Source organism: Anomaloglossus baeobatrachus, chromosome 1 (genome assembly GCF_048569485.1).
Source record: "Anomaloglossus baeobatrachus isolate aAnoBae1 chromosome 1, aAnoBae1.hap1, whole genome shotgun sequence".
Taxonomy (NCBI): Eukaryota; Metazoa; Chordata; class Amphibia; order Anura; family Aromobatidae; genus Anomaloglossus; species Anomaloglossus baeobatrachus.
Window position 1 is genome coordinate 359,880,197 of NC_134353.1, and position 18,134 is coordinate 359,898,330.

Consider the following 18,134-nt stretch of genomic DNA (forward strand, 5'->3'; position numbering starts at 1 on the left):
AGCTGAAACTGCTCAGTTGTGAAGCTTTAGGACTAGGACACACAGCGAGTTGAATGGTCCGAGTGGAATGCGATAAAAAAAAAAAAAAAATCTCATTCCACTCGGACCAATGTTACTCTATGGGGTTGTTCCCATGTGCGATATTTTTCGCAGTCCTAATCGGACCAAGAAAACAATCACAGCATGCTGCGGGTGGAATCCGATCCTTTTTCACTCGCACGCACACAAGTTTATGGGTGCATGAGAAACATTGCATTGTACTCGGAAGACACCGCATCAGCTGATAATCGAGGAGATAGGGAGATTAGTCCCTCCCTCTCCTCCGCAGCTGTCATCCGATCACAGGATGGGATCACAGTATAATGACACTCGGCTCACACTCGCAGCAGAGCAGGAGCCAAGGGTCATTACCATATTGCATCCGATGCTCTCGTACAGGATGCTAAATGTTTGTGTGGCCTTCTGCCTTAGAGCACAGCTCTGTGAACTGTATAGTGGCCGCAGCTGGGTACTGCATATCAGCCCCATATTCAAAGCAGGAGGGTGTGGATATTCAGTATCACTATTCCATTGACAGAGCTGTGCTCTGCAGCTCCACAACTGAGCGGTTTCTGCCAGCACAGGGAACAAATAATTGGCGGGGGTGACAGGTATCAAACAGTGATGAACAATGCTTTCTACAGCATGATAAGAGCACAAAACCATAAGGCAAAAATGATATCTAAGTGGCATGGTGAGTAAAACATTGACATTTTGGGTTAATGGCCAGGAAACTCCCCAGAACTAAAGCCCCCGTCACACACAGCGAGATAGATAGTGAGATCACTGAAACGTCAGCGACCTCGCCAGCGATATTGTTGTGTGTGACAAGCAGCAGCGAGCAGGCACCTGCTGCGAGGTCGCTGATCGTTACAAAACGATCAGGACCATTTTTTGCTCGTTGGTCTCCTGCTGTGCAGCACGCATCGGCGTGTTTGACGGCGGGAGACCAACGATCTGAATGTGCAGGGAGCCGGCGTCTGGCAGCATGTAAGCGGCGGTACGCTGGTAACCATGGTACACATTAGGTACCTATGCAAAGCGCTTTGCTTAGTTACCCAATGTGTACCATGGTTACCAGCGTACACCGATTACAGGCTGCCAGACGCCGGCTCCCTGCACACGTAGCTAGGGTACACATCGGGTAACTATGCAAAGCGCTATGCTTAGTTACCCAATGTGTACCCTGGCTACAAAGCACAGCGTCGTTACACGGGTCGCTGGTGGCTGGTCTTTGATCGCTGTGGAGATCTGCCTGATTGACAGCTCACCAGCGACCATGTAGCGACGCTCCACCGATCCCTGCCAGGTCAGATCGCTGGTGGGATCGCTGGAACATCACTACGAGTGATGGGACCCTAAGTGCCAATCAAAAAGCAGTTGGACAAACAAAAACACACAAATTGTGATAAACTCCAAGAGGCTGATATTCAGCATGTCAGGGCGAATTACAGAAGTCTTGAAAATTACAGTTAAAACTGTAAAAATTGAGTCTTTAAAAAAATGTGGAGAAATTTCGGCAAACTTATGACATTTCTTGACTAAATATACCATGGAAACATCGGAAGTCTAAAAATACTGATGCAGCAAACTTTGTGAACGTGAAAATTTGTGTTGGTGTCAAAATGATTGGCCATGAATGTATATATTCTTCAGAGCATCTTACTCACTTTATACTCACTGGATCCAATGGCATGAAGTTTTAGAGCTTCAGTGTAGAGATTTTGATCTTTGACCAAGTTTAGAAACTCTATAAAATGTGCTGGTCCTGCGGTAACAACAAGATGGAAAGTTATACAGGTAAATTCATAATACAAAAAAAAAAAAAATCAGGCAAACAGTATCAAATTATTAACATTACCACAAATCCTACATTAACATTTCTCAAGCCACACAATATCATTTACCATGTTACCACATTCTACAATATATCGTGTATCCGTTTGCATTAAGCTCCTTTGACGCCGGGTGTATGCACCCTGGGTTCAGAGACACTCACTGCCCATGTCTGTCCCTAATTTAGGCTAGGGACAGACATTTCCAGAAATGAAATGCCAGAGGGATTTCTTATTTGTTTGAGATTGTAAATTAGACATTACTTACCACATTTGCTAAGATGTCCAAGAGCTTTTATATATCTTTTCAAGTACTTGTCAATAGAGTATCTTTGATAATTAGTTTCCATTTTCCTTAGCGTGTTGAGGAATGGAAGATACTCTTTTGGGTCCTATGAGAAAAAAAAAGAGAATTTTGTTTACTTACCGTAAATTCTTTTTCTTATAGTTCCGACATGGGAGACCCAGACCATGGGTGTATAGCTTCTGCCTCCGGAGGACACACAAAGTACTACACTCAAAAGTGTAGCTCCTCCCTCCGAGCATATACACCCCCTGGATAACCAAATCTAGCCAGTTTAGTGCAAAAGCTGAAGGAGGACATCCACCCACAAGTAGAGATAGCGCAAAACCCGGAACAACCGGAACCTCTGTCTACAACAACAGCCGGTGAAAACACACGGAACAAGAAAACTGCCAACAGGAAACAGGGAGGGTGCTGGGTCTCCCATGTCGGAACTATAAGAAAAAGAATTTACGGTAAGTAAACAAAATTCTCTTTTTCTTCATCGTTCCTTATGGGAGACCCAGACCATGGGACGTCTCAAAGCAGTCCATGGGTGGGAAATAAATAGAAACTGAGAAGTAGGCAAAACCTAACTTCACAAATGGGCGACAGCCGCCTGAAGGATGCGTCTGCCCAAGCTCGCATCTGCCGAAGCATGAGCATGCACTTGGTAGTGCTTCGAAAAGGTGTGCAGACTAGACCAAGTGGCAGCCTGACAGACTTGCTGAGCCGTACCCTGGTGCCTGAAAGCCCAAGAGGCACAGACAGCTCTGGTCGAGTGCGCCTTGATCCCCGGCGGGGGAGGCACCTGAGTACACTGGTAGGCATCGGATATGGCCGACCTAATCCAACGAGCTAGGGTCGGTTTAGAAGCCGAGAGACCCTTGCGCTGACCTGTGGTCAGCACAAAAAGAGAGGTGCACCGCCTAAGAACAGCGGTGCGTGACACATAGATCCGGAGCGCCCGCACCAGATCTAAAGTATGCAACGCTTTCTCAAAGCGATGCACAGAAGCCGGACAAAAGGAAGGCAATGAAATGTCCTGGTTAAGGTTTATTTAATCGTATGAACGTATATCTTACCATCATATTAAAATAAACACCAGACAATAGACAGTGATTGAAAAATATCAACAGGATAAAAATCAAATTTGAATATCAAGATTTTCTATATATGCAATAGCGTTATCATTTACAATATAGAAATCCTTCTTGTCACCATGGTAGGATCTCAGGGGGCACTCCTCAACAATGTGCTGGATAGTTTGATGATCTGCTCCACAGTCACAGGTCGGAGAGTCATATTTTCCCCACTTATACATAAAATCTGCACAGACGCCAAAGTTTGTTCTGATACGATTTAGAGTAACCCATGTTTTCCTTGGTAGATTGAAGCCTGGTGGAGGGTTTTGTAAATTAGGGAACATTTGGGGATCACCTTCTACTACATTGACCCAAAGTTCTCGCCATTTCTCCTCTAAATTGAAGTTTTGTTCATGCAAGGTGATTGCAGTTCGGATGGGTGGATGTCTTGATTTCAATTGTTGTATTGTAACATCTCTGATATTTTGGTGTATTGGAAGTTTTTCATTATTCACTACTTTAGTGTACTCTGTAAGTAGGAGCTTTTGTCTTCTTAGATTTGCGGGTGCGATATGACCCAGCACAGGTAACCAGTGAACAGGTGTAGGTCTAATAGCACCAGATATTATACGCAAAGAGTTGTTCAGCTGAGTGTCAATTAAGTTTACATGACAGCTATTTATCCATGCTGGAGCACAGTATTCTGCAGCAGACTACACCAGGGCAAGAGTAGATGTTCTCAAAACAGATGTTGCCGAGCCCCATGAGGATCCACAAAGTTTCTGAATAATATTATTACGTGCTTTCAGTTTCTGTGCCAATTTATCCAGATGGGATTTAAAAGTTAGACTTCTATCAAGGGTTACACCTAAGTACTTAGGATTGAAATTGTGTTTAACAGATTGGCCTTCAAATTGTACTTTAAGTTCAGTCCTGGTTAAGGTGGAAAGGAGACACCACCTTAGGGAGAAAGTCCGGAGTCGGACGGAGAACCACCTTGTCTTGATGAAAAACCAAAAAAGGTGACTCTGAAGAGAGCGCAGCCAAATCAGAGACTCTCCTGAGAGAAGTTATGGCCACCAGAAAGACGACTTTCTGTGAAAGTCGAAACAAAGAAACCTCCCTAAGAGGCTCAAAGGGGGGTTTCTGTAAGGCCGTGAGGACCAGATTAAGGTCCCAGGGATCCAAAGGCCGCCGGTAAGGTGGAATGATGTGAGATGCACCCTGCATGAAGGTGCGCACCTGAGCCAGTCGGGCGATACGCCGCTGGAACAACACTGACAGAGCCGAGACCTGTCCCTTAAGGGAATTGAGGGATAGTCCTAGCTGCAGACCGGACTGTAGAAAGGACAGGATGGTCGGCAAGGAAAAAGGCCAAGGGGCATACCCGGAAGAACGACACCAGGACAGGAACATTCTCCAAGTCCTGTGGTAAATCTTGGCCGAGGAAGACTTCCGAGCCTGAGTCATAGTGGAGATGACTTCGGGAGGAATGCCGGAAGCCGTCAGGATCCAGGACTCAAGAGCCACGCCGTCAATCTGAGAGCTGCAGAATTCTGGCGGAAAAACGGACCTTGTGAGAGAAGGTCTGGGCGGTCCGGGAGATGCCACTGCACCTCTACGGACAGACGGAGCAGGTCTGGGTACCAAGCTCGCCTGGGCCAGTCTGGAGCAATGAGTATGACCCGACGGCCCTCCATTCTGATCTTGCGCAGGACTCTGGGCAAGAGAGCTAGAGGGGGAAACACGTAAGACAGACGGAACTGGGACCAATCCTGAACCAGCGCGTCCGCTGCAAAGGCCCGAGGATCGTGGGAGCGAGCCACGTAAACCGGGACCTTGTTGTTGTGCCGGGATGCCATTAGATCCACTTCCGGAGTGCCCCACTTGCGGCAGACCGACCGGAACACTGCCGGATGCAGAGCCCACTCGCCGCTGTCCACGGTTTGACGGCTGAGATAATCTGCCTCCCAGTTTTCTACGCCTGGGATGTGGACTGCGGATATGGTGGACTTGGAGTCCTCCGTCCACTGAAGGATGCGTTGAACCTCCAACATTGCCAGGCGGCTGCGAGTCCCGCCCTGGTGATTGATGTAGGCAACTGCTGTCGCGTTGTCTGACTGGACTCGAATGTGCTTGCCCGCCAACAGGTGGTGAAAGGCTACGAGAGCTAGAAGCACAGCTCTGATTTCCAGCACATTGATCGAGAGGGCTGATTCGGACGGAGTCCAAGTGCCCTGTGCTCGGTGGTGGAAAAATACTGCTCCCCAGCCGGATAGACTGGCATCCGTGGTGAGAATCACCCAGGACGGGATCAGGAAGGAGCGTCCCTGAGACAGAGAGAGGGGCCGAAGCCACCACTGAAGAGAGCTCCTGGTCTGTGGCGACAGAGCCACCAAACTGTGCAAGGAAGAAGTCTGCTTGTCCCAACAGCGGAGAATGTCCAGCTGCAGAGGACGCAGATGGAACTGGGCAAAGGGAACCGCTTCCATTGACGCCACCATCTGACCCAGCACCTGCATGAGGTGCCTGATGGAATGACGGCGGGGCCTCAACAGAGAGCGCACCGCCAGATGGAGGGACTGCTGTTTGACTAAGGGCAGCTTCACAAGTGCCGGCAGAGTCTCGAATTGCATCCCTAGGTACGTAAGTTTTTGGGTCGGGGTCAGAGTGGACTTGGGCAGATTGACAAGCCACCCGAATTGAACAAGAGTGGCGAGAGTGAGCGAGACACTCCGCTGACAGTCTGCACTGGAAGAAGCCTTGACAAGAAGGTCGTCCAGGTAAGGAATCACTGCCAACCCCTGGAGGTGCAGAACCGCAACCACTGCTGCCATGACCTTGGTAAATACTCGAGGGGCCGTGGCTAACCCAAAGGGGAGAGCCACGAATTGGAAATGTTCCTCTCAGATTGCAAAACGTAGCCAACGCTGGTGTGAAACTGCAATTGGCACATGCAGATAGGCATCTCTGATGTCGATGGATGCCAGGAAATCTCCTTGGGTCATTGAGGCAATGACTGATCGCAGAGACTCCATGCGAAAATGCCGCACCTGAACATGCTTGTTGAGAAGCTTGAGATCCAGGATGGGCCGGAAGGAACCGTCCTTTTTGGGGACTAGGAAGAGATTTGAGTAAAAACCTCTGAACCGTTCCCTGGCGGGAACCGGTACAATTACTCCGTTGGCCTGTAAGGATGCCACGGCCTGAGAGAAGGCGGCAGCCTTGGAGCAGGGGGGAGTTGACAGAAAAAATCTGTTTGGCGGGCTGGAAGAGAACTCTATCCTGTAGCCGTGGGAGATGCTATCCCGCACCCACTGATCGGAGACGTGTTGAAACCACACGTCGCCAAAGTGGGAGAGCCTGCCACCGACCAAGGACGTTGCTGGCTCGGCCAGATAGTCAAGAGGAGGCTGCCTTGGTGGCAGCAGCTCCTGCGGACCTTTGTGGACGCGGCTTCTTGCGCCATGTGGGCTTCTGGTCCTTGGCTGAGTTAGTGGACGAGGCCGAGGGCTTAGAGGCCGCCCAGTTAGAGGAACGAAAGGAACGAAACCTCGACTGGTTCCTGCCCTGGACAGGTTTCCTGGGTTTAGTCTGTGGCAAGGAAGTACTCTTCCCGCCAGTAGCCTCCTTAATAATTTCATCCAGTTGTTCACCGAACAGCCTGGACCCAGCAAATGGGAGCCCAGCAAGGTACTTCTTTGAAGAAGCATCTGCCTTCCACTCTCGAAGCCACAAAATCCTGCGGATAGCGAGGGAATTAGCGGAGGCCACCGCAGTGCGGTGAGAAGCCTCCAGCATGGCAGACATGGCGTAGGCTGAAAAGGCTGAAGCCTGGGAAGTTAAGGCAACCAATTCAGGCATAGAGTCCCTAGTGAGGGAATGCATCTCCTCTAGGGAAGCAGAGATGGCTTTGAGAGCCCACACTGCTGCAAAGGATGGGGAGAACGAGGCCCCTGCCGCCTCATAGACAGACTTGGCCAGGAGGTCAACCTGGCGGTCAGTGGGATCCTTAAGTGAGGTGCCATCAGCCACAGATACAACTGTCCGGGCTGAGAGTCTAGACACCGGAGGGTCTACCTTTGGTGAATGAGCCCACTCCTTGACCACCAAAGGTGGAAAAGGAAAACGGTCATCAGAACCACGCTTTGGGAAGCGTTTGTCAGGACAGGCTCTGGGCTTGGACACAGTGGCTTGAAAACTGGAGTGGTTAAAGAACACACTCCTTGTTCTCTTAGGCAAGGTAAACTGATGCTTTTCTGCCAGAGAGGGTTGCTCCTCTGATACTGGCGGATTGAGGTCCAGTACAGAATTAATGGACGCAATCAAATCACTAACATCCGCATCACCCTCGGTCAGATCAATGGGGCACATGGAGGTAGCGTCCAAGCCCCCAGTAAAGACATCCTCCTCGCCCTGCGAGTCGGCTCGTGAATCGGAGCCGCGGGACGAGGAAGGAGAGGGGACCCTGCGTCTCCTTTTAGGAGGACGGGGTCTGGGAGCAGATGAAGAATCCTCTGTGAGCTCTGCAGAGCGAGCCGAAGCAGCAGAGGCGCCCTGAGAAGGGGGCTGATGCATGCTCAGCAGAGTCCGGGACAGCTGTCCCATGGAGTCGGCAAAGGACTGGGAGATAGCCTTAGAAAACGAGTCTACCCAAGCCGGGGGTTCAGCCACCAGGGCCGGAGCAGCCGGAGGGACCACTGGGGAGACTCCAGGCTGAGACACCACCATGTCAGAGCAGGCATCACAATGTGGATATGTGCTCGGTTCAGGCAGTACGAGCTTACATGCAGTGCATATTGAGTACAGCCTTGCTCCTAGTGTGAGACATGCTGCTGAGGTGGAGGCTCTGCAATAAAGAACACACTCCTTCAGAATGACCCCCAGAGAGTGTATAAGAAAGTCCACAACCAGAGGTTGTGGCTTACCAGACCGTTTTGTGTGCCCTCCGGATCCCACAGCTCGGACCCCCAAACAGGTTGCAGAGATGCAGCAGCCAGCGCCGATCAGTGTGAGAACGCTGATAAAATGGCGCCGGAGGGAGGAGGGGGGCGGGGCCTAGTCCAAGAGCGGGAACCGGAGGGCCAAGGAGATATACAGGGGAGGGAAACATCTCCTCAGAGAGGAGTGTCCTCCCCTGTGCTAAACGGCCGTTGGGCGGCGCCGCACTGTCCCTCTGCATGACTGACATGCAGGGGCAGTGAAAACGAAAGTAGGCCGCAGCCGAAGCCGGGGCCTAAATTTTTCAATGCGGCCGGCGAGCAGGCACCCTCGGCGCGGTTCTCAGGTGAAAACCAGAGAACCGGCCGGAAATGTCACCAAAGTAACCTGACACACTCTCCCCAACAATAAAGATGCAAAGGACCCCCTGCAATAACGTCTCAAATACCTAGCTTGTGAGACGCAGGGCCAGGTCCCTGAGGGATGAGTGCTCCGTCCGGCAGGGTCCTGAAAGGGCTGCGGATGGAGACCGGTCTCCTGCAAAGCAGTGAGAACCGTGCTGGCTCCCACTTCAAGCCAGAGCCCGAGGGATGGTGAAGGAGCGCGGCATGTAAGGCTCCAGCCTTGAAATCAACCTTAACAACACCGCCGACACAGTGGGGTGAGAAGGGACATGCCGGGGGTCCAGCTTGGACCCGCTTTTCTTCAAACTCTTTAAAATCAAAAATCAGATGAGAATGCATGTGTGGATGTGTGCCTCCTGAACACAAAGCATTGAACTGGCTAGATTTGGTTATCCAGGGGGTGTATATGCTCGGAGGGAGGAGCTACACTTTTTAGTGTAGTACTTTGTGTGTCCTCCGGAGGCAGAAGCTATACACCCATGGTCTGGGTCTCCCATAAGGAACGATGAAGAAAATGAAAATTAAAACTATTTACATGTCAGTTCAGGTAATTTATGTTTAATATATCTTTATTATATATTTGTATCAAATCAAGGTTACAAAAAGTATAATTTTCAATTGGCAGTTACATTTCTTTTAGTGTATGTTTATATTGAAGAGGCAGTCCAACAATAAGTTTCGACGCTAACGACATCCTCTGCATATAGGAAATAAGGTTTCCAGGGTCTCATCGGGATCAGATTGATATTATACTGATCCCTGAAACCCTATGGGAGTGTCTCTTTTCCAAGAGAAAAAACAATCAAAACACAACAATAGGAAAGCCCCTCGTAGTAATTGTCTGACGTACACTGTAACATATGTGATTGTCTCATACTACTCAACTATAAGAAACAGGTTCAGGAACTCCCACTCTAGGATTCCTTAAGATAGAATATAAGAAAGATTAAATAGAAAGAAATCAAGAGAAGTAAGACATAAAGCAGGAAGGGAGAATAAGGAGAGGAAAAAGAAAAGAGAAACATATCACCATGATGTCACCTCACCAGTCACCTCGGTCGCAAGACCCACTAATCGTAGACCCCTTCTATTCTAGAGTACCTTGAGTTAGCCAGATCTGAAATTGTTGAGATTCTCTGAATTCAATCCAGGGATACCAGGTTGTGAACCAAGTCTGAATTGTGTTTGTGTCAGATGCCCTCAGCTCCTCCATACGGCGCAGAGTATCTACAGCTTCCACCCAGTCTACTCTCTTCAACTCATAGGATGTTTTCCAGTGTCTGGGAATAATCTGTCTCATTGAGATTACAAAATAAGATAGGAGATCTTTACGGATTTTGGGGACTGATCCATTAAACATGGAAAGTAATGCTATCTCTGGCTTGGGGGTCACTTCCGACTGTGTGAGATGGTTATATAGGGAGAAAATTTCATCCCACAGTTTTCTAATCGCTGTGGATGTCCACCAAACGTGTAGCATTGTCCCTGGTGATCCCCGACACCTCCAACACACGTCGGCAACAGTTCAGGTAATTTATATACTTATATGTCCCTGTTTTCAATGAGCTTATTGCAGAACTGTGAGTGATTACAAAGTCCTGAGAACAGAGCAGAGATGAGTGTGATTACATATACCTTTCTCTCATGGAAGCCAGAATGGGGGAAGGGGCAGTACAGCAGAACTGTGCGTGTCTCATTGCAAACACCTCTGCAGCTGCAGGTCTCCCCTCACAATGCTGTTAGTTCTGCTGTATCCTCCTCCCCCCACACTGACTGCCAAGAGAAGAAAGGTGTTAGTAATTATATTCGTCTCGGCCCTATTCTCCCTTTTTCATCATACACACAGTTCTGCTTTACATGCCTCACATTTAAAAACCTGCTGTAAGATATTGTGGGGGCGTGTTTTTTTTCTTCTATATTGCTGTATGTTTATGATTGGTCAACCTCATGCAGGGGAAGAAGTACACGCTCTTATAGGCACACCCCTGGTAACAACCCCTTGGATTTAAAATAAACTTACACTTTGCATGCTATCTTGGGAACATGGAGGAGAAATGAAAAAATAAAAGCTACATTTTATTCAGCTCCCCAACCACTACTCCAGGGGGCCAGTGTGTCATGCTCAAACTGGTGAAAGGACCAGTTAAAGGTTGACTATAGTAGGGCTTTCAGCTAATGGCGATCCCTTAGCTTGTCTTTTACAGAAGTAACTGATTCATAGTGAATTTAACTTTTTTGTTTGTTTGTTTTTTTACTAGGCAGTCTATGGTGAAGCTTGTTTTCCAATAGGGATGCCATAGTACAAAACTTGGACCCTATACAATAAACTAAATACAGTATAAACCACTTTCTGTAAAGAAACGTTGTATTATACCATAAACATCACAAACATCTATTTACATCATATTTTATATTCACTCCACGTGGAGATTGCATCAACATTTATCAACTTAAATGTATACATTCCTTGAAAAAAGAGAAAATGCATTTACATCCTGTATCATTATTTTTAACCATCAAAATACAGATATAAAAGTGATTTCACCTTCTGTGACTTTTCTGCAACCATAATGACCAAATCAAAGTCATATGTTCCAAGGGAATGATCGTACAGCTCATTGACATCCACAAGGAACAGCAAGTACTTCAATGCTTCCTCTGCACTCACTACATCTGGAGATGACGGACTCTCTATAACAATGATAAGGTGGTACCATGAGGCGAGATGAAAGAAAAAATAGAAAGCATTATTTTAATTTTATATTATAATATTATATCTCCTGCAATAGGTATCACTAAAATAATATTCCTTCAAGGACTGCTCCCATCATCTGTCAGCAGAATTTTGCTTTGTAATTTGAGAGTTCCATAATGTAGAAGCAGAGACCCAGATTACAGTGATGTGTCACTTACTGGGCTTTGTCCTGCTGTTTCAATACAATCAGTACTTTATCAGCAGGAGATTATCACTATAGGAAAACTGGCCTTGTGAGTGCTAATCCAATTACATCACCAGAACTGATTAGCCGCTCTCTGTTATTATAGAATGTACATAGAAAGCTGTGGTGAGATTGGGGCTGTACACAGCTCAACAACTGAGCTCTGCTAGATCTAAAGGCCCCGTCACACTAAGCAACATCGCTAGCAACATCGCTGGTAACGAACAACTTTTGTGACGTTGCTAGCGATGTTGCTGTGTGTGACATCCAGCAACAACCTGGCCCCTGCTGTGAGGTCGTTGGTTGTTGCTGAATGTCCTGGGCCATTTTTTAGTTGTTGCTGTCCCGCTGTGAAGCACAGATCGCTGTGTGTGACAGCGAGACAGCAACAACTAAATGTGCAGGCAGCAGGAGCCGGCTTCTGCTGAGGCTGGTAACCAATGTACACATCGGGTAACCAAGAAGCCCTGTCCTTGGTTACCCGATATTTACCTTTGATACCAGCCTCAGCCGCTCTCAGCTGTCAGTGCCGGCTCCTTCTCTGTGCACGTGTAGCTGCAGGACACATCGGGTTAATTAACCCGATGTGTGCTGTAGCCAGGAGAGCAGGGAGCCAGCGCTAAGCAGTGTGCGCTGCTCCCTGCTCTGTGCACATGTAGCTGCAGCACACATCGGGTAATTAACCCGATGTGTGCTGTACTAGGAGAGCAGGGAGCCAGCGCTCAGTGTGCGCTGCTCCCTGCTCTCTGCACGTGTGGCTGGTCACTGGTTGCTGATGAGCTCACCAGCAACTCGTGTAGCCACGCTCCAGCGATCCCTGCCAGGTCAGGTTGCTGGTGGGATCGCTGGAGCGTCGCAGTGTGACATCTCACCAGCAACCTCCTAGCAACTTACCAGCGATCCCTATCGTTGTTGGGATCGCTGGTAAGTTGCTTAGTGTGACTGGACCTTAAAAGCAGAGAAAACTGTGACTCTATTATAACTGCTGCACCCAGTAATTGACACATTGCTGGAATCGTGGGGCTCTGTAGCTACAGATTACATACCAAAAATCTGCTGACTGATTCTCTTTACATGAATCATATACGCTGTTGAATTTAAGCACCATTCCAGAGTTCTGTTTTGTGTTTTTCAATGCTGAAGTGGTGCTTTTAATTGAAGGTCCCTGCCCCTAGTGTTCTTCTCACCCTCTAGTTTATCCACCTGTTATCCCCGCCACTCCGGTCAAGCGGTGCCATCTTATGACTGCAACATCTGACTGTCCGGAAGAAAGAAGCTATCAATGCAAATGTGTGAGAGCCAAAACAAGGATCTCTATGAGAGCCTTGCTTTGGCTCTCATCCTGCAGTGTTTCATAGAGCGTGGTTCTCATATTGAAGAGTGACCTCCGTCACGCTCCATGAAACACTGCAGCGAGCAAGCAGTTCACAAACTGCCGGAGACCGGCGGGAGCAGTGGTGATAGAGGATAAAGATGGCAACAGGTAAGTATAAGACATCGGGCAAAGGGATTACATTTAAAAGTACTACTCCAGCGGTAAAATAAAAACTATAAAAAAACACTAGAGTGGCTTTTATACAATATACAGTTGTGGCGAAAAGTTTTGGTTTTTATAGTGGCAATTTGCATTACCTCTAGCTTGTTATACAAGATTGATTTAGGGACAATCATTTATTAGATCATCAAGAAATTTAAAGAAAAAGTAAGACTTCAAAATGTTTGGCCACAACTGTACTGTTAAAATGTGTCTGTTTTAGGCAGATTTGGGGAAACGGTCAGAAGAATATGCTGTTAAGCCAGATCTGTGCATATTGGAGCAACTCGCACAGAACTAAGCCTAGGTTCACATTTCCGTTTTTTTAAATCTGTCAGCAACGGATCAGTCGTTTTTAGATGTCAACTAATGCAACGGATGTGTTTTTCACAGGATTCCTTTCACAGGAATCCTGTGAAAAAACTGATCCGTCGCGTCCGTTACATCCGCTGTGGATCCATTTTTTGACGGATCAGTCATGATCCGTCTGTGTTTGGGACAGCCCAGTGGGTGTGCCAAACCTGCTGGGCATGCTCAGTAGAGCATGACGGAATCTAGCGCTGGATTCCGTAAGAAGACGGATTACGACGGAATCCAGCACCATAGACATACATTACAAGCGTGACGGATTGCGACGGATTACTGCGTGGTGTATTACTTTTGACGGCCCGAAAAACGTTACATTCTGCGTTGTTTCCGCCCGACGGTCAGGCCAAAAATGACTGACCGCGGCGCAGCAGATGCAACGCAAGGTCATCAGTCGCAATCCTCCACTAATACAATGGCATCGCTGAAAGTCACAGCATGTGACCGGAGCTTGCCGCGATGCCATTGTACTGTGTTGCACTATACTGGATTGTGACGGATCCGTCAAATCGGTGAAATGCCGGATGTGTGAAAGCACCTTTAAGTTAAAGATTACATCTCGCAAATATTACCTCTGAGCTCATGGACTTTCTGAAGAGCAGTTTCCAGCTCTGGCGTTGACTTTCTTACGTGAGATGTAAGTATTGATAAACAGTATCTAAGCAAAAAGAAATTGTTAATTAACAAGACAGATGAGCTATAATTATCGTATCCACACATATAGAGCCTAGAAATGGCCAGAACATGGAGATGTGAAATGAGCCCAAATTCAACAATTTTAGTAGTACAGAGATCTTCAATGACAGAACAAAATTCTGAGCATCTTGAACTTACTTCTGAGGATTTAATTTTTCCATGACTACTCTCATTATGTCACAGATTATGTCAACCTTCTTGGCTCCAGATTTATGGGTGGAAGGGGCTGTAGAAGGTGAATGAGTGGGATACATTGTAGTAGTTACATCTTCTTCCCTGTAAACAAAGACACACCATTAGTAATGAAAAATCACAGCTAAGAGCAGAATCGGGACAATCCACACTGTGTGATATAACTGCCATGGCCGGCTTTAGGCATGTGCGACTTGTGCGGTTGCACAGGGCGCCGACGGCCATGCTTCAGGGGGGGCGTAGCAGAAAGGTAAGAAGTTGTACATTTCCTGGCTCCTCCGGTCCCAGCACAGCATTTTTAATGTAACCGCTGCCGGTTACTTACTTAACTTTATGTAGCGTCTGGCCAGCCGGGCCCACCACCTTCACCGAGCCCCAGTCACAGCTGCAGCAGAGGGGCGCGGTGTCGCTTCAGCCACTACTGCAGTCTGCACATGACTAAGGTGCATGCGAAGTTCTTCTAGGGCATCGCATGCAAATTAGCCATGTGGTGGGGGGAGGCACTGTGAATGGAGCAGAGCAGAAAGGTGGCGCGTCATCCCACAGCCCAATGTGATGAGGTCATCACTCTGCACCTCATCACTGTGCTGCGGGCAACGCGGAGCTGGTGAGCGCGCGGCATCCGGCAGGGAGAGGTAGGCGCTCTATGAGCTGAAGATTGCCGGGGGTGGTGGGGGAGCTGCTGACTCCAGCCGCGAGGGGTGGGGGTGGGGGGCGCTGACTCCAGCCGCAGGGGGTGGGGCCGCTGACTCCAGCCGTGGGGTGTGGGGGGGGGGCGCTGACTACAGCCGCGGGGGTGGGGACGCTGACTACAGCTCCAGGGGGGCCACTGACTACAGCCGCGGGCGGCGGGGGGGGCCACTGACTACAGCCGCGGGTGATGGTGGGTGCCGCTGACTACAGCCTAGGCTGGCGGGGTGGTGGCGTGCTGACTCCAGCCACGGGGGTGGGGGGGTGCTGACTCCAGGGGCGGGGGTTCCGCTGACTACAGCCGCGGGTGGTGGGGGTGCAGACTCCAGCCGCGGGTGGTGGAGGGGCTGCTGTTCCAGCCCCGGGTTGTGGGGGCGCCCGCTGACTGCAGCCCCTGCCTTGCTTTAGCTGGATGTGTTGAGGGCACACATCCAGCTGAAATGCATCGCTGCTCAGAGAGGACGCTAAGATAAGCAGACCTGCCACCAGGCAGGGAGATGCAGCCAAAATCCTAAATATGATATATTGTATAGCAAGGATTTAAAATTTAACTTTTAATAAATATAATAATAAAATAGATCAAAGTGCAAAGTGAAGTACAATAAAAGGAAGGATCTCACCCAGTTCTTCTCCTGAGGGATCCACACCACTGTATAGACCAAGGCGGGCGGGCATCAGACCAATGACGTAAAGCCGGGGATAAACAGTATAGTTACATTACCCCTGTCGTGCCCCTGCAATAGCTTCCGCCCTTACAAGGGCAGCACCCAAGTCAGGATAACTACCCCAGTAAATACACAATAACCCTCCCAACGCGTTTCCCTCTCCGTGTAACAGGAGAGTTCCTCAGGGGAGAAAAAGAAAGTAAAGCCTGCAGTGGCAGGTCAATACATTACATTACACTACTTGCTTTCAGTAAGTGTGTTCACACACCGCTTTCAGTGTATGTGCTAATGGCCAGTGGGACGCTGTATACTGCCAGAGCCCGACCCTATATACCTCTCAGTACTCCTGTATCACCTGCAATCAGTGGGAGCACATATTTCAGCAGCCTTACTAATCGATCACCAAAAACAAACATAGAAAGATCTGCCCAGATTCTTATCAAGCTGAGCAGGTATACACATCCTCATATTCATGCAGGGCGGATCGGAATAATTTCACCCATCCTGCCCAACAAACTTACAGTTCAGGTGGACTCAAATGACTGTGCCCGTGCGATCCGCACTCAATCCATCAGGTCTAGGTTGTCCCAGAGGCCACTAGTGCGCACGCGCGGCTGAGTGATAGTTCTTACGCGCTCCAGAGTGGAACGCACACACCGCGCATGCGCGAGATCACGCTCTCCATCTATCGCGTGTATGCTGCCCGGGCGGTCACCAGAGCACACGCGCGGCTGGTTCAAAGTTCGTCCGCGTTCCACAGTGGAACGCACACACAGCGCATGCGTGGGTCACATTCTAATATTATTAATTGACAGGCGGTACTTCCGCGTACCACTCTGGAACGCACCAGCCACACAGCGCAAAACATAATGGACAACCAAGAGATTCTTACAGCACAAAAAATTAGTGTAATACATTAAATCGGTTAGCCATCACTGCCATCACTGGTACCTCCTAAAATGTAGGGGTACATAAGTAATGGCTTCTATAGAGCATAGCACATTCATCAGTCTCTTAGTCATGAATCAGTAATATTGTTAGATTCTCTGGAGCCACTTGAACAATGTACACGTTAATGAGGGAATAAGGGATCGAAATATATATAGGGTCGACATGGACCAAACTAACACTGCACAATAATGGGAGAACATAAATCATGGGATAACCCAACAAGGTATCAAATACTGGAAGAACTGTAGGGGCAAATTCACTGCACCCCACAACCACCATAATAGCTCCCACAAGCCTACTATCTCAAAAACCACGGTCCGGTGTAGGCTAACAGAAAGGCTTTATATAACTGATCATTGGCGCGGTTAAAAAGACGAAACCACCATCAACCACCACAACGTACACCTCAGCCCAAGATTTTAGATAAAGCTGCCATAATTAATCTGGTCATTAAGACCCTCAGGACGACAAGTCCGCAGTCTGAAAATCATCCTTGCTTCCTTTTGAAGGAGAAATCTATCCAAATTACCTCCTCTTGGGGATGGATTCACTCTCAAAATCCCCATGAAGGTAATTGCCTCCCTGTTGCCAGGGTGCTGTGCATTCATGTGCCTGGAAATAGGAGTTTCGCGTTCATTCCTTATATCGCCAAGGTGCTCACCCACCCGTCGGCGTAGCTCCCTGGTGGTCTTTCCAACATATTGCTTCCCGCAATGACACGTAGCTAAATACACTACCCCCCTCGTCTTGCAATTTATAAAGTCCTTCATTTTTAGACACTCTCCCGTGACCGTGCTAGTGTAAGTCTTGCCTGTCTGGACGTGACTACAGGCCACACAGGACCCACATCTAAAGCACCCAGTAGATTTACTTGGGAGCCACGTTGTTGGTTTGTCCGGGGCCACAAAGTGACTGTGCGTCAGACGGTCACGTAAGGAACGATTTTTTCGGAATGTTATAGACGGTTGTGTACCAATAGTGTCTGCAATATCAGTGTCCATCTTCAGGACCCCCCAGTGCCGCTCCAGAATACCTCTCACTTGGTTTGCCCCCTTTGTAAAGGTCGTGATAAATCTCACCAAGCCACCATTCTCCTCCTTTTTAGGTTTTGGAACAAGGAGTCGGTTCCGATCCTGGCTCAGAGAATGGTGGTAGGCCTCCTTGAGAATATGGTTCGGGTAACCCTTATCAAGGAAGCGCTCCCTCAGGTCTTTAGCCTTTTCAACAAATTCATCCCTCGTGGAGCAATTCCGTCTGAGACGTAGGTATTGACCTTTCGGAATACCGCGTCGCAGAGGGAAAAGATGATGACTTCTCCAATTTAGGAGAGAATTGGTTGCAGTGGGTTTCCTGAAGATGGTCGTCTGTAAGCCCCCCTGAGAGTCTATCGAGACCAATAAGTCCAGAAAGGATAATTCGCTGGGATGGATGACGAACGTAAAATTAAGGCCTATCGAGTTACAGTTCAGATCTTTCACAAAATTTGTAAACTCATCCCGAGGCCCCTTCCATAG

At 48.4% G+C, this 18,134-nt stretch overlaps 1 protein-coding gene across 2 annotated transcripts in view; it reads right to left on the reverse strand.

Annotated features, from left to right (window-relative positions):
* The window catches only part of ELP1 (elongator acetyltransferase complex subunit 1), a 216,587-nt gene that overhangs the window by 44,405 nt on the left and 154,048 nt on the right, over window positions 1-18,134 (reverse strand). For both annotated transcript variants that reach the window (XR_012754623.1, XM_075352448.1), the window contains exons 23-27: window positions 14,261-14,398; window positions 13,999-14,084; window positions 11,133-11,278; window positions 2,143-2,266; window positions 1,710-1,807 (exon numbers count right to left, since the gene is read on the reverse strand). Coding sequence is in view for 1 of the 2 variants with exons in the window: in XM_075352448.1 (XP_075208563.1) it covers window positions 1,710-1,807; window positions 2,143-2,266; window positions 11,133-11,278; window positions 13,999-14,084; window positions 14,261-14,398 (592 nt within the window). In the remaining variant the exon portion in view is untranslated. The remainder of the gene's footprint in view (window positions 1-1,709; window positions 1,808-2,142; window positions 2,267-11,132; window positions 11,279-13,998; window positions 14,085-14,260; window positions 14,399-18,134) is intronic.